At 44.3% G+C, this 26,041-nt stretch overlaps 1 protein-coding gene across 2 annotated transcripts in view; it reads left to right on the top strand.

Moving 5' to 3' along the window:
- ube2o (ubiquitin conjugating enzyme E2 O) overlaps positions 1-26,041 on the top strand; it is a 161,874-nt gene that overhangs the window by 79,320 nt on the left and 56,513 nt on the right. For both annotated transcript variants that reach the window (XR_011587339.1, XM_070857977.1), the window contains exons 7-9: positions 7,531-7,640; positions 14,063-14,213; positions 20,783-21,360. Coding sequence is in view for 1 of the 2 variants with exons in the window: in XM_070857977.1 (XP_070714078.1) it covers positions 7,531-7,640; positions 14,063-14,213; positions 20,783-21,360 (839 nt within the window). In the remaining variant the exon portion in view is untranslated. The remainder of the gene's footprint in view (positions 1-7,530; positions 7,641-14,062; positions 14,214-20,782; positions 21,361-26,041) is intronic.

Raw genomic sequence — 26,041 nt, 5'->3', positions numbered from 1 at the left:
CCCCTCTCTCTCTCTCCCTCCTCCCCTCTCTCTCTCTCTCTCTCCCTCCCCCCCTCTCTCTCTCTCTCTCCCTCCCCCCTCTCTCTCTCTCTCTCCCTCCCCCCCTCTCTTCTCTCTCTCTCTCTCTCTCTCTCTCTCTCTCTCTCTCTCTCTCTCTCTCTCTCTTTTCCCCCCCCCTCCCGCTCAGCGGCACGAACAGCTGCAGAATTCTCCCTGGCTGAAGCACTTTCACACAGGTAGGAAGATGTTTATTTAATCTTTTCTTGGCTTATAAATGTTTATTCAGGTTGGATTTATTTGTATAATATTTGTAGAAGTATAAATAAGGATTTATTGTCAAATTTAATGACTTCCCTCCCCCCCCCCCCCCCCCCCCACCTCGTTCTGGACGCCTAATTTGTAACCTGCGCCTGATTTTTTAATGTGTAGAACAGGTTTTTTCAGTTCTACAAAAATCTTCACTGGCTCCATTCTACTTTAGTTTGGAGTACATTTCACTGTGGAAACTTTCAAATGGGGCGTCAGTGGCCGGACACGCTCCCTTTTGAAGAAAAAATTCTGTTCTAAACTAGAACTGTTCTACCTGACTAGAACTGCAGAAAAAAAAAAATGTGGAGAATTGCGATTTCTAAAATAGTCCGTTCTCCACCAGTTGCTCCTAAAAAAAAAAAATCAGGCGCGAATCATGTGGAAACTTGGGCCCAATGTTTCTACACTTATTTAAACTGAGTGTGGCCCTTGCTATAACATACATGCGTGCTATGACACTCTTTTATTTAAAGGTCTGCTTCAGGAAATGTTCCAATTTGTAAAGCCTATCCTGATCTCTAGCAGTTGCTAAATTTACCCATACTAACAAAAGGAAATGTGAAATGCCATGTTCCCTACAGGCAGATCTGTTGCACTTTCCGTGAGATGTGCTTGCTGCACATGTGTAATACTGGGACTGCAGCAGATTATGGGTTAGCAGCTCTTTGGTGTGGGTGGTGGAGGGGGCAGCTCTGGGGGCCATGTGGTGGTGAAGGTGGGGTCTTGCCTCTGGGGCCCTGTGGTGATGAAGTGGGTGGGGTTCAGGAGGCGCTCTGGGGTCAGGAAGGGGTGCCTGGCCGAAGTATTTCCTTTTTCTAAATTGCTGCAAACTGTTGAAATATCAACTGTTTACAGGCCGTGCAGACACCCCTGAGTCTCAACCCGTGGGGAGCTTCTGATTCTTTTGCTGCAGTGGGTACTGAGCAGGCATTTCGCCGAGTGCTGGATCTGATGCAATATCGGCATGTTGAGCACAGGTTCCCTAATCATCCCTCCACTTAATAAAATGCTGCATAGAAAGCAAACTAATTCTCTGGACTGAAGTACTAGAACTTCCATGAAACAAGCCATTCCACCCAACAGGTCCATGCCAGTGCTTGTGCTCCACTCAAGCCTCCCCTCACTCCTCTTCATCTCACCCCATCACCATATCTTTCTATTCCTTTCTCCCTCGTGTTTATCTAACTTCCCCTTAAATACATCTGTGCTATTTGCTAAAACTGTTCCATCTGCTATTGAGTTCCACAATCTCTCCACTCTCTGGATAAAGACGTTTTTCCTGAATTCTGTATTGGATTTATTAGCGGCTGTCTTATATTTAGGAACATGGAACAGGAGTAGGCTGTTTAGTGCTTCAAGACTGTTCAGCCATTCAATGAGATCATGGTTGATCGGTGACCTAATTCCATATACTGGCCTTTGCCCCATATCCCTTAATACCGTTGGTTAATAAAATGTATCAATCTCAGATTTAAAATTCACAATTGACCTAGTTTGTGGAAGATAGCTCTAAACTGTTACCGTCCTTTGTGTAGATGTGATTCCTAACTTCACTCCTGAAAAGCCCCCTAGTCCTAGACTCCCCAAACCATTGGAAATAGTTTTTCTCTCTCTACTGTATCGGTTCCTATTAATATCTTGAAAATTTTGTTCAAATCACCCCTTAACTGTCTAAATTCCAGGAATAAGAACATAAGAATTAGGAGCAGGAGTAGGCCATGTGGCCCTTTGAGCCTGCTCCGCCATTCTATAAGATCATGGCTGATCATCTGCCTGAGCTCCACTTTCCCGCCTGATCCCCATATCCCTCGATTCCCTGAGAGTCGAAACATCTATCGATCTCGGCCTTGAATATACTCAATGATTCAGCAATTATAGTCCTTTTGAGATGAGGAGGAATCTTTGGAATTCTCTACCCCAGTCTTAAGGCTGACCCCTTATCCGTAACCTATTTCCTTCCCACCCCCCAGTTCTAGACTTTCCAGCCAAGATAAACAACCTCTCAGCATCTACCCTGTCAATTCCCCGCAGAATCATATATGCTTCAATGAGCTCATCTTGCATTCTTCTAAATTCCAGAAAATATGGGCTCAATCTACTCAATCTATCCTCATAGGACAACCCTCTCATCTCGGGAATCAGTCTTGTCAACCATCGTTGCACCGCCTCTAAGGCAAGTGTATCCTTCCTCAGATAAGGAGCCCAAAATAAAACTTTAGTTTGTGTAATCTCTCATAATTTAACCCTTGGAGTCCTGGTAAATCTACACTGCACTCCCTTCAAAGCCATCATATTCTTCCTAAGGTGTGGTGCCCAGAACTGCTCACAGTACTCCAGATGTTGTCTAACCAGGGCTTTGTACAGCTGCAGCATAACTTCTGCTGTATTCCAGCCTTCTAGATATAAAGGCCAGCATTCCTATAGAAACATAAAAAATAGGTGCAGGAGTAGGCCATTAGGCCCTTCGAGCCTGCACCGCCATTCAATGAGTTCATGGCTGAACATGCAACTTCAGTACCCCATTCCTGCTTTCTCGCCATACCCCTTGATCCCCCTAGTAGTAAGGACTACATCTAACTCCTTCTTGAATATATTTAGTGAATTGGCCTCAACAACTTTCTGTGGTAGAGAATTCCACAGGTTCACCACTCTCTGGGTGAAGAAGTTTCTCCTCATCTCGGTCCTAAATGGCTTACCCCTTATCCTTAGACTGTGACCCCTGGTTCTGGACTTCCCCAACATTGGGAACATTCTTCCTGCATCTAACCTGTCTGAACCTATCAGAATTTTAAATGTTTCTATGAGGTCCCCTCTCATTCTTCTGAACTCCAGTGAATACAAGCCCAGTTGATCCAGTCTTTCTTGATAGGTCAGTCCCGCCATCCCGGGAATCATTCTGGTGAACCTTCACTGCACTCCCTCAATATCAAGAATGTCCTTCCTCAAGTTAGGAGACCAAAACTGTACACAATACTCCAGGTGTGGCCTCACCAATGCCCTGTACAACTGTAGCAACACCTCCCTGCCCCTGTACTCAAATCCCCTCGCTATGAAGGCCAACATGCCATTTGCTTTCTTAACCGCCTGCTGTACCTGCATGCCAACCTTCAATGACTGATCTGCCATGACACCCAGGTCTCGTTGCACCTCCCCTTTTCCTAATCTGTCACCATTCAGATAATAGTCTGTCTCTGTTTTTACCACCAAAGTGGATAACCTCACATTTATCCACATTATACTTCATCTGCCATGCATTTGCCCACTCACCTAACCTATCCAAGTCACTCTGCAGCCTCATAGCATCCTCCTCGCAGCTCTCACTGCCACCCAACTTAGTGTCATCTGCAAATTTGGAGATACTACATTTAATCCGCCTCGTCTAAATCATTAATGTACAATATAAACAGCTGGGGCCCCAGCACAGAACCTTGCGGTACCCCCACTAGTCACTGCCTGCCATTCTGAAAAGTACCCATTTGCTCCTACTCTTTGCTTCCTGTCTGACAACCAGTTCTCAATCCACGTCAGCACACTACCCCCAATCCCATGTGCTTTAACTTTGCACATTAATCTCTTGTGTGGGACCTTGTCGAAAGCCTTCTGAAAGTCCAAATACACCACATCAACTGGTTCTCCCTTGTCCACTCTACTGGAAACATCCTCAAAAAATGCCAGAAGATTTGTCAAGCATTTTTTCCCTTTCACAAATCCATGCTGACTTGGACCTATCATGTCACCTCTTTGCAAATGCGCTGCTATGACATCCTTAATAATTGATTCCATCATTTTACCCACTACTGATGTCAGGCTGCTCGGTCTATAATTCCCTGTTTTCTCTCTCCCTCCTTTTTTTAAAAAGTGGGATTACATTGGCTCCCCTCCACTCCATAGGAACTGATCCAGAGTCGATGGAATGTTGGAAAATGACTCTCAATGCATCTGCTATTTCCAAGGCCACCTCCTTAAGTACTCTGGGTGCAGACCACCAGGCCCTGGGGATTTATCGGCCTTCAATCCCATCAATTTCCCCAACACAATTTCCCGACTAATAAGGATTTCCCTCAGTTCCTCCTCCTTACTAGACCCTCTGACCCCTTTTATATCCGGAAGGTTGTTTGTGTCCTCCTTAGTGAATACTGAACCAAAGTACTTGTTCAATTGGTCTGCCATTTCTTTGTTCCCAGTTATGACTTCCCCTGATTCTGACTGCAGGAGACCTATGTTTGTCTTTACTAACCTTTTTCTCTTTACATATCTATAGAAGCTTTTGCAGTCCATTTTAATGTTCCCTGCAAGCTTCCTCTCGTACTCTATTTTCCCTGCCCTAATCAAACCTTTGTCCTCCTCTGCTGAGTTCTAAATTTCTCCCAGTCCCTGGGTTCGCTGCTATTTATGGCCAATTTGTATGCCACTTCCTTGGCTTTAATACTGTCTCTGATTTCCCTTGATAGCCACGGTTGAGCCACCTTCCCTTTTTTACTTTTACGCCAGACAGGGATGTACAATTGTTGTAGTTCATCCATGCGGTCTCTAAATGTCAGCCATTGCCTATCCACTGTCAACCCCTTAAGCATCATTCGCCAATCTATCCTAGCCAATTCACGCCTCATACCTTCAAAGTTACCCTTCTTTAAGTTCTGGACCATGGTCTCTGAATTAACTGTTTCATTCTCCATCCTAATGTAGAATTCCACCATGTTATGGTCACTCTTCCCCAAGGGGCCTCGCACAACGAGATTGCTAATTAATCCTCTCTCATTACACAACACCCAGTCTAAGATGGCCTCCCCCCTAGTTGGTTCCTCGACATATTGGTCTAAAAAACCATCCCTTATGCACTCAAGGAAATCCTCCTCCACCGTATTGTTTCCAGTTTGGTTAGCCCAATGTATATGCATATTAAAGTCACCCATGATAACTGCTACACCTTTATTGCACGCACCCCTAATTTCCTGTTTTCCCTCCCCAACATCACTACTACTGTTTGGAGGTCTGTACACAACTCCCACTAGCGTTTTCTGCCCCTTGGTATTCCGTAGCTCCACCCATACCGATTCCACATCATCCAAGCTAATGTCTTTCCTTACAATTGCCTTAATTTCCTCTTTACATAGAAACATAGAAACATAGAAAATAGGTGCAGGAGTAGGCCATTCGGCCCTTCTAGCCTGCACCGCCATTCAATGAGTTCATGGCTGAACATTCAACTTCAGTACCCCATTCCTGCTTTCTCGCCATACCCCTTGATCCCCCTAGCAGTAAGGACCTCATCTAACTCCTTTTTGAATATATTTAGTGAATTGGCCTCAACAACTTTCTGTGGTAGAGAATTCCACAGGTTCACCACTCTCTGGGTGAAGAAGTTCCTCCGCATCTCGGTCCTAAATGGCTTACCCCTTATCCTTAGACTGTGACCCCTGGTTCTGGACTTCCCCAACATTGGGAACATTCTTCCTGCATCTAACCTGTCTAACCCCGTCAGAATTTTATATGTTTCTATGAGGTCCCCTCTCATTCTTCTGAACTCCAGTGAATACAAGCCCAGTTGATCCAGTCTTTCTTGATAGGTCAGTCCCGCCATCCCGGGAATCAGTCTGGTGAACCTTCGCTGCACTCCCTCAATAGCAAGAATGTCCTTCCTCAGGTTAGGAGACCAAAACTGTACACAATACTCCAGGTGTGGCCTCACCAATGCCCTGTACAACTGTAGCAACACCTCCCTGCCCCAGCAACGTCACCCCGCCTCCTTTTCCTTTCTGTCTATCCTTCCTAAATGTTGAGTACCCTTGGATGTTGAGTTCCCAGTCTTGGTCACCCTGGAGCCATGTCTCCGTGATGCCAACCACATCGTATCCGTTAACTGCTATCTGCACAGTTAATTCGTCCACCTTATTCCGAATACTCCTCGCATTGAGGCACAGAGCCTTCAGGCTTGCCTTTTTAACACACTCAGACCCTTTAGAATTTCGCTGCAAAGTTTTGTTTTTTGCCTTGGGTTTCTCTGCCCTTCACTTTTACTCATCTTCTTTCTGTCTTTTGCTTCTCCAATTTGTTTCCCTCTGTCTCCCTGCATTGGTTCCCATCCCCCTGCCATATTACTTTAACTCCTCCCCAACAGCACTAGCAAACATTCCTCCTAGGACATTGGTTCCAGTCCTGCCTAGGTGCAGACCGTCTGGTTTGTACTGGTCCCACCTCCCCCAGAACTGGTTCCAATGCCCCAGATATTTGAATCTCTCCCTGCTGCACCACTGCTCAAGCCACATATTCATCTGAGCTAACTGTGATTCCTACTCTGACTAGCACGTGGCACTGGTCGCAATCCCGAGATTACTACTTTTGAGGTCCTACTTTTTAATTTAGCTCCTTAAATTCGTCTCTTTTTAATTATTTTCTGTACCTGTCCATAACATTTTAATCTGTGTGCTTGGATCCTCAAATCTCATTGCACCTCCACTCTTTCTAGCTTTTCACCATTTAGAAAATACACTGATCTATCCTTTTTAAGTCCAATGTGAATGACCTCACATTTGCCTGCATTGAAATCCATTTGCAATAGTTTTGTCCATTTGCTTAATCTATTACTATCTTTGTAATTTTATGCTTCCATCTACACTGCTTACAATGCCGCATATCTTTGTGTCATCGGCAAACTTGGATATGTGACTCCCATCATCTAAGTCGTTAATAAATGTGGTGAATAGTTGAGGCCCCAACACAGATCCCTGTGTGATACCATTATTCATAACCTGGCATTTGGAGTACCTGCCCATTAACCCTACTTTGTCCCCTGCTGCTCAGCCAATTTCCTAACCCGGTCAATAATTTGCCTTCAATTGCATGAGCTTCAACTTTAGCTAACAGGCTCTTATGAGTGACTTTAACAAATGCCTTCTGGAAGTCCATATAAATAACATCCATGGGCAATCGCTTGTCCACTACTTTAGTCACACCGTCAAAAACATTAATCGGGTTCGTCAGGCATGACCTACCCATTACAAATCCATGCTGGCTCTCTGATCAGTTGAAAATTTTCCGTGGTGTTCAATCACTCTATCCTTTGGTTATAGACAGTAGTAATTTCACAACAGATGTTATGTTAACTGGTCTATAATTCCCTGGTTTCCCCCCTCGCCTTTCTTAAATAGCGGCGCCTAGTTCTGGTCACGCTTCATTTGATGCCGTGAGGAATGAGCCCCAGTTGTGTGTTGTGTCTTCTAGGTGCAAGTAGTGGAGCTTCGAGTTTCGTGGATAACAAAGAGCTTTTGTCTTGGTGGGAGTGAGAGCGTGTATCCTCCATCTCCGGTTATTACACAGGACAATTTGCCCAGGTAATACGCTCATTTGCTTCCTTTACTTTTTGTAAATCTTGAGGAAACTGAATGATACGAGAGATGTGTAGGAATCTATAGTGTTCCTGTTCCATATTTCTGTTCGGAACATTATGAAATGATACAGCACAGAAGGAGGCCATTCGGCCCATCGTCCCTATGCCGGCTCTTTGAAAGAGTGATCCAATTAGTCCCACTCACCTTTTTCCCCAAAGTCCTGAAAATCTTTCCTTTTCAAATATATATCCAATTCCCTTTTGAAAGTCACTATTGAATCTGCTGCCACCGCTCTTTCAGGGAGTACATTCCAGATCATAACATTAGGAACAAGAGGAGGCCATTCAATCCCTCGAGTCTGTTCCACCATTCAATTGGATCATGGCTAACCTGTGCATTAATTCACTTTGCTCCATATCTCTACAGACTCTTACTAACAAAACTATCTTTGTGTTGAAAGCTCCAATTGACCCCGCAGCATCTATAACCTTTTGGAGGAAGCAAGTTCCAGATTTTAACCACCCTTAGCGTGAAAGTATTTCCTGATTTCACTCCTACATGGCCTAGCTCTAATTCATGCTTACCCTTGTTCTTGATTCCCCCATCACCAAAGGAAATCGCTTTTCTGTATCTACCCTGTTGAATGCTTTTAACGTTTTAAATACCTCAATCAGATTACCCCTCATATCTATTATACTTGAGGGAAAACAAGCCAAGTTTATGCAACTTGTCCTCATAATTTAACTTGCGTTTTCCCCATGTCCCATCTCCTATATCACAGGAAAGACGGGCACAGCTTCTAGTGATGTACAATGTGATCCATGTCATGTGAAACTAGTTAATAGTTTACGAAGCACCAGTGTTGCAGCAGATAAGAGCAAATGAAATGTAAATGTCTGGGTGAGACTTTAAACTTACCTTTGTCATCAGTAAGGCTTAGAACAGTGATAGCAGTGTTTCAGGCCCATACGAGCTGCAAACAGCATCACGTGACCATGTCAACATAGATCATGTGTGATTAAATATTTCTCAACTGGAGCCCCAGAGGAAGCTGGAGCCTAATTCTCCAAAATGGGGAGGAATAAGTAATTAAATGCACAGGTTCTCATGATATGTAGATACTGGAATAGAAACGATTATTAAGTTGATCCACTCTATGCCTCTGTATATTATTCTCTCTTGTCTCTGAGTTACAATGTAGATTAAATAACTGACCTGTGGACCTCTAGAACTAACCTCTATGGAAAATGTTAATCTAACCCTAACCCCTTATCATTGTTCCCACTGAGATTCAAAGCTGGGTGTTTTCTTCCCACAGCAGGTGCTTTTAAGGAGGTTTACATAATTTACATACAAAGTGAGACAGTTTAAATAAATTTATTGTATACGGACATCTTTGCTAAGGGTGACACAAGATATTTATCCAAGTAAAAAATCTTGCATTTGCACACTTCCTTTCCAAAAACCTTACTTCCTGGAGTCAAGTATTTCTGTAATGTTTTGTCAATATTGAACATTAAAATTTACTATAAACATTTGCCTGTGGTGATTTGTTGACTAACAAATTAAATCATAGGATAGTACAGCACAGGAGGAGGGCATTCGGCCCATCGAGTCCACGCCAGCCTTTTTGAAGAGCAATCCAGTTAGCCCCACTCTTTCCCCATAACCCTGCAATTTTTTTCTCCCAAGTAATTATGCAATTCCCTTTGGAAGGCTACTATTGAATCTGTATCCACCACCCTATCAGGCAGTGCATTCCAAATCCTAACCACTCGCTGCGTAAAAAAGTTTTTCCTCATGTCGCCTCTGGTTCTTTTGCACTGCCCCCAGATATGAAAATCCGTGGCACAGCTGTGGACAGTGTGGACCATTTTCCATACCTCGGGAGCCTACGATCAGCAGGGGCGGACATCAATGACGAAGTCCAACACCGTCTCCAGTGTTTAAGTGCAGCCTTCAGTCGCCTGACGAAGAGTGATTGAAGACCAGGACCTCCAATTTAGCACCAAGCTTATGGTCTAGAAACATAGAAATAGGTCTATAGGGCTGTAGTGATACCCGCCCTCCTGTGGCTCAGACATGGACTGTACAGTAGACACCTCAAAGCGCTGGAGAAGTACCACCAACACTGCCTCTGCAAGATCCTGCAGATCCATTGGGAGGGTAGATGCACCAACCTCAGTGTTCTCGCTCAGGCCAACATCCCCAGCATTGAAGCACTGACCACACTCGACCAGCTCCGTTGGGCAGACCACATCGTCCGCATGCCCCACACGAGACTCCCAAAGCAAGGGCTTTACTCGGAACTCCTACACGGCAAATGAGCCCCAGGTGGGCCGAGGAATCATTTCAAGGACATCCTCAAAGCCTCCTTGATAAAGTGCAACATCCCCACCGACACCTGGGAATCCCTGGCCCAAGTCCGCCCTAAGTGGAGGAAGAGCATCTGGGAGGGCATTGAGCACCTCGAGTCTCGTCACCGAGAGCATGCAAAAATCAAGCGCAGACAGCAGAAGGAGCGTGCGGCAAACCAGACTCCCCACCCACCCCTTCCTTCAACCACCGTCTGTCCAACATGTGACAGAGACTGCAATTCCTGTATTGGACAGTACAGTCACCTGAGAACTCAGAGTGGAAGCAAATCTTCCTCAATTTCAAGGGGCTGCCTATGATGATTTTTGCCAATGACCTTATATCTGCGCCCCCTCGTTGTTTACCCTTCAGCCATTGGAATCAGTTTCTCTTTATATACTCTTATTTCAATCCTTCATGATTTTAAACACCTCCATCAAACCTCTTGGCCTTCTCTGCTCCCAGGCGAATAACCCCAGCTTCTCCAGTCTGTCCATGTAACTTTAATCCCTCATCCCTGCAACCAATCGAATAAATCTCTTCTCTACGCTCTATAAAGCCTTCGCATACTTTCTAAAGTGTGATGCCCAGAATTGGACACACTACTCCCAGTTGGGGCTGAACTCGTGTTTTATATAGGTTTAGCATAAGTTCCTGGCTTTTGTACTCTATGCCCCTGTTTATACAGCCCAGGATCCCATATGCTTTATTAACTGCTTTGTTAACCTGAGCTGCCAACTTCAAAGATTTGTGCACAGGCACCCCCAGGTCTCTGTTCGTGCACCCACTTTAAAATTGTACTATTTAGGGTGTCTCCCATTCTTCCCACCAAAATGGATCACCTCACACTTTAAATTAAAACTTTTTCAAAAAACAATTTTGTCTTGCCACTTTTTCAGTAACTAAAATTCATAATGGCCCAGAAATTCTGACGTCCCGGGCCCGTACGAAGTTTCTACGGACCTGGGAAGGCATCGGAAAAACCGGTTTTCAGCGCACAATGCGCATGCGCTGAAAACCGGCTTTTCCGATCTGTCAAGCTCCAGCTTGACAGATCATCTGCAGATCGGGAGCAAAGACATTTGCTTGAGCAAGATTGTGGTATTCATGCATATCTTGCCCAGCAAATGTCCTCAAAAATCTTGCGCCTGATAAAAGCAGGCGCATAGCCTACTTTTACAAGCGTAAGTGTTTTAAAACACTAAAACATGATCAAATAAAATTATAAAAACTTATTTTATTAAAAACCCTCCCCACTTATGGTAAGTTTATTTTTAACCAGAATTAAAACAACTTTGTTAAAAATTTGGAAAATATATATTTTTTATAATACATTAATAACTTTAATTTCAATTAATTTTAAATGTGTGGTCTGTTTTTTAGTGTTTATTATTTGTTTTTTTTCCCCATTAATAGCAATGAGAACTCGTAGATACGGGGAGTTCTCAGTACTATTAATGGGAACCTATGAAATACGTACCTGATTGGCTGAGCAGTCACATGCGACTGCATCTTCTGCGTGGGAACTTTCCGGTCGGGAGCGTGCTTCGCAGCGTGGGAAGAGAAGGCCTCCCCACCACTAGGCACTTTCGTAAAAATTCTCCGGTCGGGAGGCAATTGTCCACGGGAAGCCTCCGACTGGAATTTCCAAGCCATTGTCACAAATAAGGCTTTAAATAAAATCAAAGGAATTGCATATTTTGCAATAGCTTGTTTAAACTTGTTCATTGAATTGTCCTGTGTATTTGAATGACTTCATAGGCTTGTCTTGAGAGCCAGGATTTTAATAAAATATCTTGGCCTCAGGATTTGGAATTTCCAGCCATATCTGTGCATTCTATCAATGTGCAGTTTTCAAAATTACCCTGCATGGATTTAGATTTCAGTTGAAGCACACAGAAGTAACCTGTTCTTCCTGTGAGGGTTTGAGGGAGGACGGACCTCTACTTCCTTAATTGAAAGTCTGAAAATTCAGTTCTTTTTTGAACCATCTTTGGGGATAAAAGAATTCTTTTTACATTTTAAACTGGGATTTTTTTCTTTAAGAAAACTAAACATTGAGGATTTTCAGTTAATTTTTGTTGTGTGGGGTAGGAAGACATGGCCAACATCACTGACTACAATCTGTAGTACTTTTTTAGTTAGTAAAATTATAAATGCTCCATAAACTTCAGAAAGCACGTTAAGCTGTTGCACTGGTCTCTTTCCTCATGCTAGTTTAAGTTCTCTTTTTAATTTAAAAAAAAAAGCTTTCGCTGATGTTTCCCCCAGTGCCGAACCCCCACACCTCCACTGCTGTGCCGCCCAATCCCAAGATGTTTTCCTCCAGCTGATGTATCTTCTTGTATATTCTAAACTTTAAAATTTGTATGGGAATAATTAAATGCATACAAGAATATATATAAAATAAAAGCCCACCCATTTGCAATTTTTAAATAATGGACAGAGATATGGAATGCAGTCCCCAAATCACCTATGAAAATCCCATCCTTCTCTTTCAAATGCCTTCGTCTGAGTAGAACAAGGCTTTACATATAGCTGATAATCTGTACATGATATAAACGCTTATGATAAAAAGCCGCTCCCCTATACTCATTGAGACCAGTGCTTCTGGAGTAAGGCTAGTATATAATTATTCTGTGTATATTGCGTGCACTTCCTCCAAGTATAATGCTTTAAATTTTCTGGATATTGCCTCTGTCACGCCTGTCCAAGCTTAAACTTTCTTCTTTCTAATAATTGACAGTCCTGCCAGCTGTCTCCAGGGTGTTTGGTGATCTCCACAGCCCACCTGCTTAATGCCTGTAAATATCCATCCAGCAATGGCTTTCCTGGCACTGAGCCAAACCCAGCCTTTCGTTATTCATAGCACTTAAGTGCACTTTGCAGAATAAGTGCTTTAAATAACTAAAATATGGCTCATTGCTGGGAAAGAGTGGTTGTATAACTAATGGGAGTGGGATGAATTATTTCTACTTGTTCCCCGCTCTCTCCTAGAAAAAGGCTAATTTTTGAAATCCTGGCTGTGACCACAGAGACTGTTTACTGCAGTTAACGCCTTAGTTTCCTGGATTGCAGCCAGGAAAGAACAAATGTGCATTTATATAGCACCTTTCACATTCTCAATATCTAAGTGTTTCACAACCATAGAATTACGTTTGTAGTGTTGTGCATTGTTGGTAAGCATAACCTCTTTCTCTTTCGAATGCCCTCGTCTGAGTAGAACAAGGCTTTAAGTACAGCTGAAAAAAAATCAAAGTCTTTTGTGGCTGTGTACAGTGATATCTTGAGCAGATAGCATTGCTACCTTTTGTATGGCATAGTTTGTGAACTGTTGGAGGATGAGAACCTGCAGTCCCTTATAACTGCAATGAGATTAGTTTGCATTTATTTTTCGAGCCTTTCTCTGCCTTTTCCACTCTTGGGTAAGAGTTACCCTGAGTTGCTTTTGTTCTGATTCTCAAGGCTGAAGTTCAATTCTATATGGAATTGGTTAGTTCTCTTGGGCTGTATGAAATAATTAACTTTTGCAGAATCTGTGTCACATCTGATGTTCTGGGACAAGGCCCTTTCCGACCGAAGGTGGTGATTTTTCCGCAGATTTACTTATTTGCCAGTGGAATGACAAACTGGAAAATATGAAAGACAGGTTCACTTTATTCCACCAGAGGGCACCCTTGTGTTGCATTGCTCAAGCCCAAATGGCAAATTCATCAGGAAATATTCTGTGCAATTTGGATCTGGGCATTAACTTTAACAAATCCTTGGATCACAGTGATATCTTGAGCAGATAGCATTGCTACCTTTGTACGGGATAGTTTCTGAACTGTTGGAGGATGAGACCTTGCAGTCTCATAACTGAAATGAGATTAGTTTGAATTTAATTTTCGAACCTATCTCTGCCTTTTCCTCTATTGGATATTGCTTCATGAAGTGTATATTTTGACTTCATTGTATCAAGGGCGTGTCCATTTCATATGTGACTGATTCTGCGTCTGATCTGTGGTTGAGTGGACAGTGAGTGAAAGGACTGTAAGCAGATGATTTATCCATTTGTTTTTTTTCTTCAGGGTGAAACGGTTGAATTGTTATGACCATGCTCGCATGGTCCTGGCAGAGCGGGCAGTCTATGTGCTCCCGGGAGATCCTGAATGTACTGCTATTTCTTCAGAGAGTCCAGAAGGAAATTCCATCATTGCTGTGAATTCTGTTGTCAGAAAGGTAACTTCAGTATGGAGGTACTGTTCCTAAGGCAGGTAACGAATCGAGGGTAGCTACTCCTTTAAGGACAGCAGAGTAACTCTTGTCTCTTTAGCAAATGAGCTCCAATATAGATAAGTGTGAGGTGTTACATTTTGGTAGGAAGAATAAGGAGACGACCTACTGCTTGGAAAATAAGTGTGTCAATGGGGCAGAGGAACAGAGGGATCCGGGGGTACAATACACCGATCACTAAAAGCAGCGACGCCAGTTAATAAGACCATAAAAAGCAAACCAAGCTCGGGTTCATTTCTAGAGGATAGAATTAAAAAGCAGAGAAGTTATGTTCAACTGGTATTGATCCTTGGTTAGACCACACTTGGAGCACTGAACAGTTTTGGTCTCCATATTATACAAAGGATATCGAGGCACTGGCGAAGGTGCAAAGATTTACTAGAATGATTCAGAACAGAGAGGTTATACCCATCAGGGAAGGCTGAACAGACTGAGGCGTCTTTAAGATGATGAAAGGGTTTGATAGGGTAGATGTAGAGAAGATGTTTCCACTTGTGGGGGAGACCAAAACTAGGGGCCATAAAGATAAGATGATCATTAATAAATCTAATGGGGAATTCAGGAGAAACTTCTTTAGTGAGCGGTGTGAATGTGGAACTCACAGTTGAGGCAAGCAGCAGAGATGCATTTAATTGGAAGCTAGAAAAGTACATGAGGGAGAAAGGAATAGAAGGATATGTTGCTGGGGTGGGAGGAGGCTCGTGTGGAGCATGAACCTTGGCATGGACCTGTTGGGCCGAATGGCCTGTTTCTGTGCTGTAATTCTATGTACATAATTCTATTTTGAAATATCATGTTTTCATCTCTGGACCTCTGTTTTAAGTTTATCAGTTAGAAACACAACATTTTTGCAGATATAAAATAATTTACCTTGTTTAAAACTTTGCCTCAGAGGGTTAAGGTAGAAAAAAAAATAGCAGTAGTAGGCCATTCGGCCCTTCGAGCCTGCACCACCAGTCAATATGATCACGGCCGATCCTCTATTTCAACACCATTTTCCTGATTTCTCCCCATACCCCTTGATGCCTTTTGGGTCTAGAAATCTTCTTAAATACATTCAGTGACTTGGCCTCCACAGCCTTCTGTGGTAGAGAATTCCACAGGTTCACCACCCTATGAGTGAAGAAATTTCTCCTCATCTCAGTCCTAAATTTCCTACCCCGTATCCTGAGACTGTGACCCCTTGTTCTAGACTTCCCAGCCCGGGGAAACATCCTCCCCGCATCCAGTCTGTCCAACCCTGTCAGAATTTTATACGTTTCAATGAGATCCCCTTTCATTCTTCTAAACTCTAGTGAATACAGGCCTAATCTCCTCAGACGACAGTCCTGCCATCCCAGGAATCAGTCTGGTGAACCTTCGCTGCACTCCCTCTATGGCAAGTATATCCTTCCTTAGGTAAGGAGACCAAACCTGCACGCACTACTCCAGGTGTGGTCTCACCAGATTCTTTGAAATTAAAGTGATGAAGGGTCATCTGGAAGCATTGTTGGAATGTCTATGGCTGAGTTCAAAACTTTATTCAGAAATCAGTTTGTTAACAACATGCTATGCTTTGTTCTCCTAACTTGAGGAAGGACATTCTTGCTATTGAGGGAGTGGAGCAAAGGTTCACCAGACTGATTCCCGGGATGGTGGACTGACATATCAAGAAAGACTGGATCAACTGGGCTTATATTCACTGGAGTTCAGAAGAATGAGAGGGGATCTCATAGAAACGTTTAAAATTCTGATGGATTTAGACAGGGTAGATGCAGGAAGAATGTTCCCAATGTTGGGGAAGTCCAGAACCAGGGGTCACAGTCGAAGGATAAGGAGTAAGCCATTTAGGACCGAGATGAGGAGAAACTTCTTCACCCAGAGAGTGGTGAACCTGTGGAATTCTCTACGACAGGAAGTTGTTGAGGCCAATTCACTAAATATATTCAAAAAGGAGTTTGATGTAGTCCTTACTACTCGGGGGATTAAGGAGTATGGTGAGAAAGCAGGAATGGGGTACTGAAGTTGCATGTTTAGCCATGAACTCATTGAATAGCGGTGCAGGCTCGAAGGCCCGAATGGCCTACTCCTGCACCTATTTTCTATGTTTCTATGTTTGTATTTGGGCAGCTGTATGACTACCTGTTGCAGCTTGTGGAGAGACGTGAGTCCGGGGTCGGTGAGAGGCTTACAAAAGGCTGCGAAAGGCGTCGGGAGGTGCGTGGAGAGACGTGAGTCCGGGGTCGGTGAGAGGCCTACAAAAGGCCACGAAAGGCGTCGGGAGGTGCGTGGAGAGACGTGAGTCCGGGGTCGGAGAGAGGCTTACAAAAGGCGACGGGAGGTGCGTCGGAGAGACGTGAGTCCAGGGTTGGAGAGAGGCCTACAAAAGGCGTCGGGAGGTGCGTGGAGAGACGTGAGTCCGGGGTCGGAGAGAGGCTTACAAAAGGCTGCGAAAGGCGTCGGGAGGTGCGTGGAGAGACGTGAGTCCGGGGTTGGAGAGAGGCCTACAAAAGGCGTCGGGAGGTGCGTGGAGAGACGTGAGTCCGGGGTTGGAGAGAGGCCTACAAAAGGCCAGCCGGTGCAGCTACAGGAAGAGGGCAAAAAAGTAGAAAGAAACAGAAAGGTGACGTCACAGCCAAGGGGGTAAGTGATTGGCTGTTGATTGGTAAGTAGTTTTTCTTTTTTCTCTTCTATAACAGTGAGTAAACTTTAGCATTGTTGCCAATTTAAGTTAATCTAAGGGTTAAGTCATGACAGGAGAGCTACGTGTGCGGGAAGTGTATCCGCCTCCAGCTCCTGACAGACCGCGTTGCGGAGTTGGAGCTGAGGGTGGATTTACTCTGGAGCATCCACGATGCTGAGAATGACGTGAGTAGCACGTGTAGCGAGTTGGTCTTTCCGCAGATGAAGGGTCAACAGCCAGCTATTGAATGGAAGACCAGTAGGAAGAGCAGTGCAGGGGTCCCCTGCGGTCATCCCCCTGCAAAACAGGTACACCACTTTGGGTACTGTTGAGGAGGATGACTCATCAGGGGAGGGCAGCAGCAGCCAAGTTCATGGCACCATGGCTGGCTCTGCTGCACAGAAGGGTGGGAAAAAGAGTGGGAGAGCTATAGTGATAGGGGATTCTATTGTAAGGGGAATAGATAGGAGTTTCTGTGGCCACAACAGAGACTCCAGGATGGTATGTTGCCTCCCTGGTGCAAGGGTCAAGGATGTCTCGGAGTGGCTGCAGAGCATTCTGGAGAGGGAGGGTGAACAGCCAGTTGTCGTGGTACATGTAGGTACCAACGATATAGGTAAGAAGCGGGAAGAGGTCCTACAAGCTGAATTTAGGGAGCTAGGAGTTAAATTAAAAAGTAGGACCTCAAAGGTAGTAATCTCTGGATTGCTACCAGTACCACGTGCTAATCAGAGTAGAGGGAGCAGGATAGTTAGAATAAATACGTGGCTTGACCAGTGGTGCAAGAGGGAGGGATTCAAATTCCTGGGACATTGGAACCAATTCTGGGGGAAGTAGGACCTGTACAAAAGGGACGGTCTGCACTTGGGCAGGACTGGAACTGATGTCCTGGGGGTAACATTTGCTAATGCAGTTCGGGAGTGTTTAAACTAATATGGCAGGGGGATGGGAACCTATGCAGCGAGATAGGGCGAAGTAATATGGAGTCAGAAACAGATGGTAGAAAGGTAAAAAGCAATAGTGGAAGGCAGAGTAAACAAGGGCAAGAAACAAAAAGGGCCACACTACATCATAATTCTAAAAGGACAAAGGGTGTTAAAAAAACAAGCCCGAAGACTTTGTGTCTTAATGCAAGGAGTATCCGTAATAAGGTGGATGAATTAACTGTGCAAATAGATGTTAACGGATATGATGTGATTGGGATTACGGAGACGTGGCTCCAGGATGATCAGGGCTGGGAACTCAACATCCATGGGTATTCATTCAGGAAGGATAGAATAAAAGGAAAAGGAGGTGGGGTAGCATTGTTGGTTAAAGAGGAGATTAATGCAATAGTTAGGAAGGACATTAGCTTGGATGATGTGGAATCTATATGGGTAGAGCTGCAGAACACCAAAGGGCAAAAAAGGTTAGTGGGAGTTGTGTACAGACCTCCAAACAGTAGTAGTAATGTTGGGGAGGGCATCAAACAGGAAATTAGGGGTTCATGCAATAAAGGTGCAGCAGTTATCATGGGTGACTTTAATATGCATACAGATTGGGCTAACCAAACTGGAAGCAATACGGTGGAGGAGGATTTCCTGGAGTGCATAAGGGATGGTTTTCTAGACCAATATGTCGAGGAAGCCAGTAGGGGGAGGCCATCTTAGACTGTATTGTGTAATGAGAGTGGATTAATTAGCAATCTCGTTGTGCGAGGCCCCTTGGGGAAGAGTGACCATAATATGGTGGAATTCTACATTAGGATGGAGAATGAAACAGTTAATTCAGAGACCATGGTCCAGAACTTAAAGAAGGGTAACTTTGAAGGTATGAGGATAGATTGGCGAATGATGCTTAAGGGGTTGACAGTGGATAGGCAATGGCAGACATTTAGAGACCGCATGGATGAACTACAACAATTGTACATCCCTGTCTGGCGTAAAAATAAAAAAGGGAAGGTGGCTCAACCGTGGCTATCAAGGAAAATCAGGCATAGTATTAAAGCCAAGGAAGTGGCATACAAATTGGCCAGAAATAGCAGTGAACCTGGGGACTGGGAGAAATTTAGAACTCAGCAGAGGAGGACAAAGGGTTTGATTAGGGCAGGGAAAATAGAGTACGAGAGGAAGCTTGCAGGGAACATTAAGACGCACTGCAAAAGTTTCTATAGATATGTAAAGAGAAAAAGGTTAGTAAAGACAAACGTAGGTCCCCTGCAGTCAGAATCAGGGGAAGTCATAACGGGGAACAAAGAAATGGCAGACCAATTGAACAAGTACTTTGGTTCAGTATTCACTAAGGAGGACACAAACAACCTTCCGAATATAAAAGGGGTCAGAGGGTCTAGTAAGGAGGAGGAACTGGGGGAAATCCTTATTAGTCGGGAAATTGTGTTGGGGAAATTGATGGGATTGAAGGCCGATAAATCCCCAGGGCCTGATGGACTGCATCCCAGAGTACTTAAGGAGGTGGCCTTGGAAATAGCGGATGCATTGAGAGTCATTTTCCAACATTCCATAGACTCTGGATCAGTTCCTATGGAGTGGAGGGTAGCCAATGTAACCCCACTTTTTAAAAAAGGAGGGAGAGAGAAAACAGGGAATTATAGACCGGTCAGCCTGACATCAGTAGTGGGTAAAATGATGGAATCAATTATTAAGGATGTCATAGCAGCGCATTTGGAAAGAGGTGACATGATAGGTCCAAGTCAGCATGGATTTGTGAAAGGGAAATCATGCTTGATAAATCTTCTGGAATTTTTTGAGGATGTTTCCAGTAGAGTGGACAAGGGAGAACCAGTTGATGTGGTATATTTGGACTTTCAGAAAGCTTTCGACCAAGTCCCACACAAGAGATTAATGTGCAAAGTTAAAGCACATGGGATTGGGGGTAGTGTGCTGACATGGATTGAGAACTGGTTGTCAGACAGGAAGCAAAGAGTAGGAGTAAATGGGTACTTTTCAGAATGGCAGGCAGTGACTAGTGGGGTACCGCAAGGTTCTGTGCCGGGGCCCCAGCTGTTTACATTATACATTAATGATTTAGACGAGGGAATTAAATGTAGTATCTCCAAATTTGCGGATGACACTTAAGTTGGGTTGCAGTGTGAGCTGCGAGGAGGATGCTATGAGGCTGCAGAGTGATTTGGATAGGTTAGGTGAGTGGGCAAATGCATGGCAGATCAGTCATTGAAGGTTGGCATGCAGGTACAGCAGGCGGTTAAGAAAGCAAATGGCATGTTGGCCTTCATAGCGAGGGGATTTGAGTACAGGGGCAGGGAGGTGTTGCTACAGGTGTACAGGGTCTTGGTGAGGCCTCATAACTTGAAGGACATTCTTGCTATTGAGAGAGTGCAGCGAAGATTCACCAGACTGATTCCCGGGATGGCGGGACTGACGTATCAGGAAAGACTGGATCAACTGGGCTTGTATTCACTGGAGTTCAGAAGAATGAGAGGGGACCTCATAGAAACGTTTAAAATTCTGATGGCTTTAGACGGGTTGGATGCAGGAAGAATGTTCCCAATGTTGGGGAAGTCCAGAACCAGGGGTCACAGTCTTAGGATAAGAGGTAAGCCATTTACGACCGAGATGAGGAGAAACTTTTTCACCCAGAGAGTGGTGAACCTGTGGAATTCTCTACCACAGAAAGTTGTTGAGGCCAATTCACTGAATATATTCAAAAAGGAGTTAGATGTAGTCCTTACTACTAGGGGAATCAAGGGGTATGGCGAGAAAGCAGGAATGAGGTACTGAAGTTGCATGTTCAGCCATGAACTCATTGAATGGTGGTGCAGGCTTGAAGGGCCGAATGGCCTACTCCTGCACCTATTTTCTATGTTTCTATGTTTGTCTTTCTGTCTTTTGATCAGGTTAAACGGCTCTTTGACAAGGAGATAGTGAAGAAAATCCTGAATAAGTTGGACACCCGCGAAGTGGATCACTCAGACAAGTTCACAGTTGCCTTGGGCGATGGCTCTGTCATGGTAACCTCGACTGTTTTTGGACTCAGCAGCTCTAAATCAAGATTAGGTTGGGAGGGCACAGCTCAACTGACCATAGGATTCCAATCCCAGTCTTTAAATGGGGCTGTAGAGAAGGAACCTGTTCTGAGCAATGGTCCAGTCCCTACTAGTGCTGCGGATGCTCGGAACCAGTTGGAACAAAGAGTGAAAGTGGGGAACTGGCCATCTCCAGTGATTGTGGAAGATGACTTGCTGGAAAGTAGCCAAACTGTGAAGCTGCAGCTTGCAGAACAGGACGCAGACGACGAAGGTGCTGAGGACACCGATGAAACCAGCTCCATTTCTTCCTCTGCAAGTTCAACTGCGTCATCGCAAAGTGGCGGACAAGGGCGCAAAAAAAGTATCCCACTTTCTATAAAAAACTTGAAGAAGAAACACAAGAAGAAAAAGAACAAGCCTTCCAGAGAATTCAAGCCAGGTGACAGGTGAGAGATTGACCCTTGTGTAATGGAGGGAATGCTACTAGTTATGGATTAGAGATCTGCCTAGTTTCAGTTTTTAGGGCTACACGAATATACACACGCCACATCTTCAGGTGACTGTGGTTACAGGGTGGAGGGTAATTGGATTAGTGCATGCAGATGTAATTTTTTATATTTCTACTAATTCCTCTTTATATTTATAATGGGAACTACATATGTAAACTTGTGCTGTAATGAGCTTTTAGGAACAATAATCCAGGAGAAAACTAACAGCCACTTGGACAAGCAGAGACTAATAAAGGAGAGCCAGCACGGATGTGTTAAGGGTAAATTGTGTTTGATTAACTTGATTGAGATTTTTGATGAGGTAGCAGATAGGGTGGATGTTTAGGGATCAGGATTTTAAACAAAGGTACCATGTTAGCAGTCCTCCAGAACCACACCTGTAGCCAGAGAGGATTGGAAAATGATGGTCAGAGCCTCTGCTATTTCCTCTTGCTTCTTTTAACAGCCTGGGATACATTTCATCCGGGCCTGGGGATTTATCCACTTTCAAAGCTGCTAAACCACTTAATACTTCCCCTCTCAATGTTTATTGCATCTAATATTTCACACCTCTCCTCCCTGATTGCAATGTCTGCATCATCTCTCTTTTGTGAAAACAGAAGCAAAGTATTCATTAAGAACCATACTCACGTCTTCTGCCTCCACACACTATCTTTATGGTCTCTAACAGGCCCTACTCTTTCTTTAGTTATCCTCCTGCTCTTAATGTATTTGTAAAACATCTTTGGCTTTTCCTTGATTTTACTCGCCAGAAATTTTTCATGGTCTCTCTGCTTTTCTAATTCCCTTTTTTAATTTCACCCCTGCACTTTCTATACTCAAGTTTCTGCAGCATTGAGCCCTCAGTATCTGTCATAAGCCTCCCTTTTTTTCTTTTTCCTACCCTGTATGCCCCTTGACATCCAGGGGACTCTAGATTTGTTAGTCCCACCCTTTTTCCTTAAGGGAACATACTTGCTCTGAACCCTCAGGATCTCCTTGAATGCCTCCCACTGCTCTGACACTAATTTACCTTCACGTAGCTGTTTCCAGTCCACTTTGGCTCAGCTCAGTAAAATTGGCTTTTCCCCAATTGAGAACTTTTATTCCTGGTCTATCTTTGTCCTTTTCCATAATTACACTAAATCTAACTGAATCATGATCACTAGCACCAAAATGCTCTCCCACTGAAAGCTCTTCCACCTGCCCAGCTTCATTCCCTAAAACGAACTCCAGAACTGCCCCTCCTATGTTGGGCTTGCTACACACTGGCTAAAAAAAGTTCTCCTGAATGCATTTTAGGAATTCTGTGCACACGCTCCCTTTCACACTAATTCTATCCCAGTTAATGTTGGGGTAGCTGAAATCCCTTACTTTTACTGCCTTATAGTTTTTGCACTTCTCAGAAATTTGCCTACATATTTGCTCTTCTATCGCCCTCTGACTGGGGGTCTATAGTATGCTCCCAACATCAAGGAAAAGGTCTATAGTATGCTCCCAACATCAAGGAAAAACCAAAGATGTTTTACAAATACATTAAGAGCAAGAGGATAACTAAAGAAAGAGCAGGGCCTGTTAGAGACCATAAAGGTAGTGTGTGGGTATGGAGACATTGCAGATCGCCCCTTTCTTATTCTTCAATTCAACCCATATGGCCTCATTTGATCCTTCTAACACACCATTCTTCCTCACCGCTGTAGTTGATTCTTTAATCAACACTGCGACCCTCCCCTCCTTTTTTATGCCCCTCTCTATCTCGTCTGTAAATCCTGTAACCGGGAATATTGAGCTGCCGTACCTGCCCTTTTAGCCATGCCTCAGTAATAGTTCTAATATCATACCCCCAAGTGTCTATCTGTGCTCTCAGCTCATCTGCCTTATTTCCTAGACTCCTTGCATTGAAGTATATACCATTTAGCATGGCCAAACCCCCTTGTTGCCTATTTTCTAGTCTTTGTTTCCTCTGCCTTCCAAATTCATTTTCTAATTTTCTGCTTTCCAATTCCAGCTTTGCTTCTCTCCCTTCTGAATCTACTCTCAGGTTCCCATCACCCTGCCAAGCTAGTTTAAACCCTCCCCAACTGCACTGGCAATCTTCAATCCCCTCCCCCCCCCCCCCTCCCTGCCCTCCGCAAGGATATTGGTCCTGAGGTTCAACCCGGCTTGGACAGATCCCACCTCCCCCAGAAATGGTTCCAATGCCTCAGGAAACTAAAGCCCACCCTCCTGCACCATCTCTGCAGCCACGCAGTCATCTGCTCTATCTTCCTATTTCTGCACTCACTAGCACGTGGCACTGGGAGTAATCCGGAGATTACTACCTTTTTGAGGACCTGCTTTTTAATCTCCATAAAATCTGCCTGCAGGACCTCATCCCTCTTTCTACCTATGTCGGTACCGATATGGGCCACGACCTCTGCTGTTCACCCTCTCCGCTCAATGACATCCTTGACCCTGCCACCAGGGAAGCAACAAAACCATCCTGGAATCACGTCTGCGGCCGCAGAAATGCCTGTCTGCTCCCCTAACTATCTAATAAAGCCTTTCGCCAATAACAGAAGTATTTTAAAGTACTCGAGAGCTGCCAAAACATTCTTCCTTCTTTGAAAAAGCTAGTGTCATTGCCTGAGGTTTTATAATCAAGTGAAATCCCTTTGTACCTCTACCCCATTTAGACTCTAGTTTCCAAGGAGTAGGGAGCCTCCTTATTCCTCTTAGCAAAATGCAGCATCTCACACTTATCTATATTGAAATTCATTTGTCATTTACATGCCCATTCTGCAAGTTTGTTAATGGTAGAATTCATTAAAAACTTTTAGTTCATGTACAAACGCTAATAAAAAAAATAACTTGTCAGAACTGACTGGGATATAAAAGAACTGCATTAACACTTCAGAAATGTCACTCGGTTACACGGGTATGCATTGACAAACAACCCAAAAGTCCAAGGTGAGGTGAAAGATGCATATCTATTCGTGCAATTTACAGTAAGTTTTCAACCTATTGGCCCATCCCTCGTGTTACGAGAGCAACGGCTGCACAAGCAGCAGGGGCAGCAGCTTCCCTATGGCGCTGACCTGCTGTACGTACACAAGTAATTAGAATATTCATCACAATGCAACCAGACAACCAACAAATATAAAGTGCTGTAGTTCTTTAGTTCACAGTATTAAGAAAAAGGGGTTTCTGTATTTCCAACTTCAATTACTCCCATTAATAAGCGTGGTGGACTTGAACCAGCACACCCCCATGTGCCAAGTTAGAATTGCAGCACTGATTCACAAGTGCAGAAGGACACATACACAGTTTGCGTCACTGAATTAAAAACAAAAGCAGGAAAAGCTATGATTTAACAGAAATAAACATTTATCTTTCTCCCATTACAGATTTTAAGGAATTATTAAGGAAGTAGTAGTAGAATTATTTAGAAAATCATCATGCAGTCAAGAGGAGTCAGCATGGTTTTATGAAGGGGAAATCAATCATGTTTGTCAAATTTGCTGGAGTTCTTTGAGAATGTGGATAAAGGGGAACCAGTAGATGATGTGTATTTGGATTTGCAGAAAGCATTCGATAAGGTACCACATAAAAGGTTATTGTACAAGATAGCAATGGGATAAATGGGTCATTTTCAGATTGGCAAACTAGTGGGGTGCCACAGGGATCAGTGCTGGGCCTCAACTATTTACAATCTATATTAATGACTTGGATGAAGGGACCGAGTGTAATCTAGCCAAATTTGTTGATACAAAGATAGGTAGGAAAGCAAGTTGTGAGGAGGATGCAAATGATCTGCAAAGGGATATGAATAGGCTAAGTGAGTGGGCAGAAATTTGGCAGATGGAATATAGGCCAACCAAGTTTCCACACGCTACAAAACGGGCGTCCCTCCGAGCTGGGCGCCCGTTTTCCGCGCCAAAAACGGCGCCTGAAAAAAAACGCGCGATCCTGAAGCACCCTGCAGCTCCATGTCTGCTTGGCGCGGCGCCCAGGGGGGCGGAGCCTACCACTCGCGCCGATTTTGTAAGTGGGAGGGGGCGGGTACCATTTAAATTCGTTTTTTTCATGCCGGCAACCCTGCGCGTTGGAGCGTTCGCGCACGCGCAGTGAGAAGGAAACATTGGCACTCGGCCATTTTTGTAGTTCTTTGTAGCTGTTTAATTTTTGAACATTTTTTAATAAAAGTACATTGCCCTTCCATGATCAGCACTGAGGCTTCTTGCAGCAGTGAGAAGGCTGCAGGAAGCCTCAGAAGTTGAGGCAGCCTTTTCCTGACGGCCTCACTTCCCTCCCCACCGGCCGTTGGGAATGGCTACTCAACTTCTGAGGCTTCCTGCAGCCTTCTCACTGCCTCCTTCCCCCCCCCCCCCCCCCCCCCCCCGCCCGCCGTCGGGAACGGCTGCCTCCTCCCTCCCTCCCGTTCGCGGGAATGACGCCATACCACTGAGCTGACTAAAGGCTTCCACCTCTAGTGGAAGGCTGCCTGCTTACTGCCCCTCCCTCCTTCCCGTCCGTTCGCGGGAACGACGCCACACCGCTGAGCTGACTGAAGCACTTTCACACAGGTAGGAAGATGGTTTATTTAATCTTTTCTTTGCTTATAAATGTTTATTCAGGTTGGATTTATTTGTATAAGTAT

This window comes from Pristiophorus japonicus, chromosome 16 (assembly GCF_044704955.1).
Source record: "Pristiophorus japonicus isolate sPriJap1 chromosome 16, sPriJap1.hap1, whole genome shotgun sequence".
Classification (NCBI taxonomy): domain Eukaryota; kingdom Metazoa; phylum Chordata; class Chondrichthyes; family Pristiophoridae; genus Pristiophorus; species Pristiophorus japonicus.
This window is presented reverse-complemented; position numbering and strand designations above follow the sequence as displayed.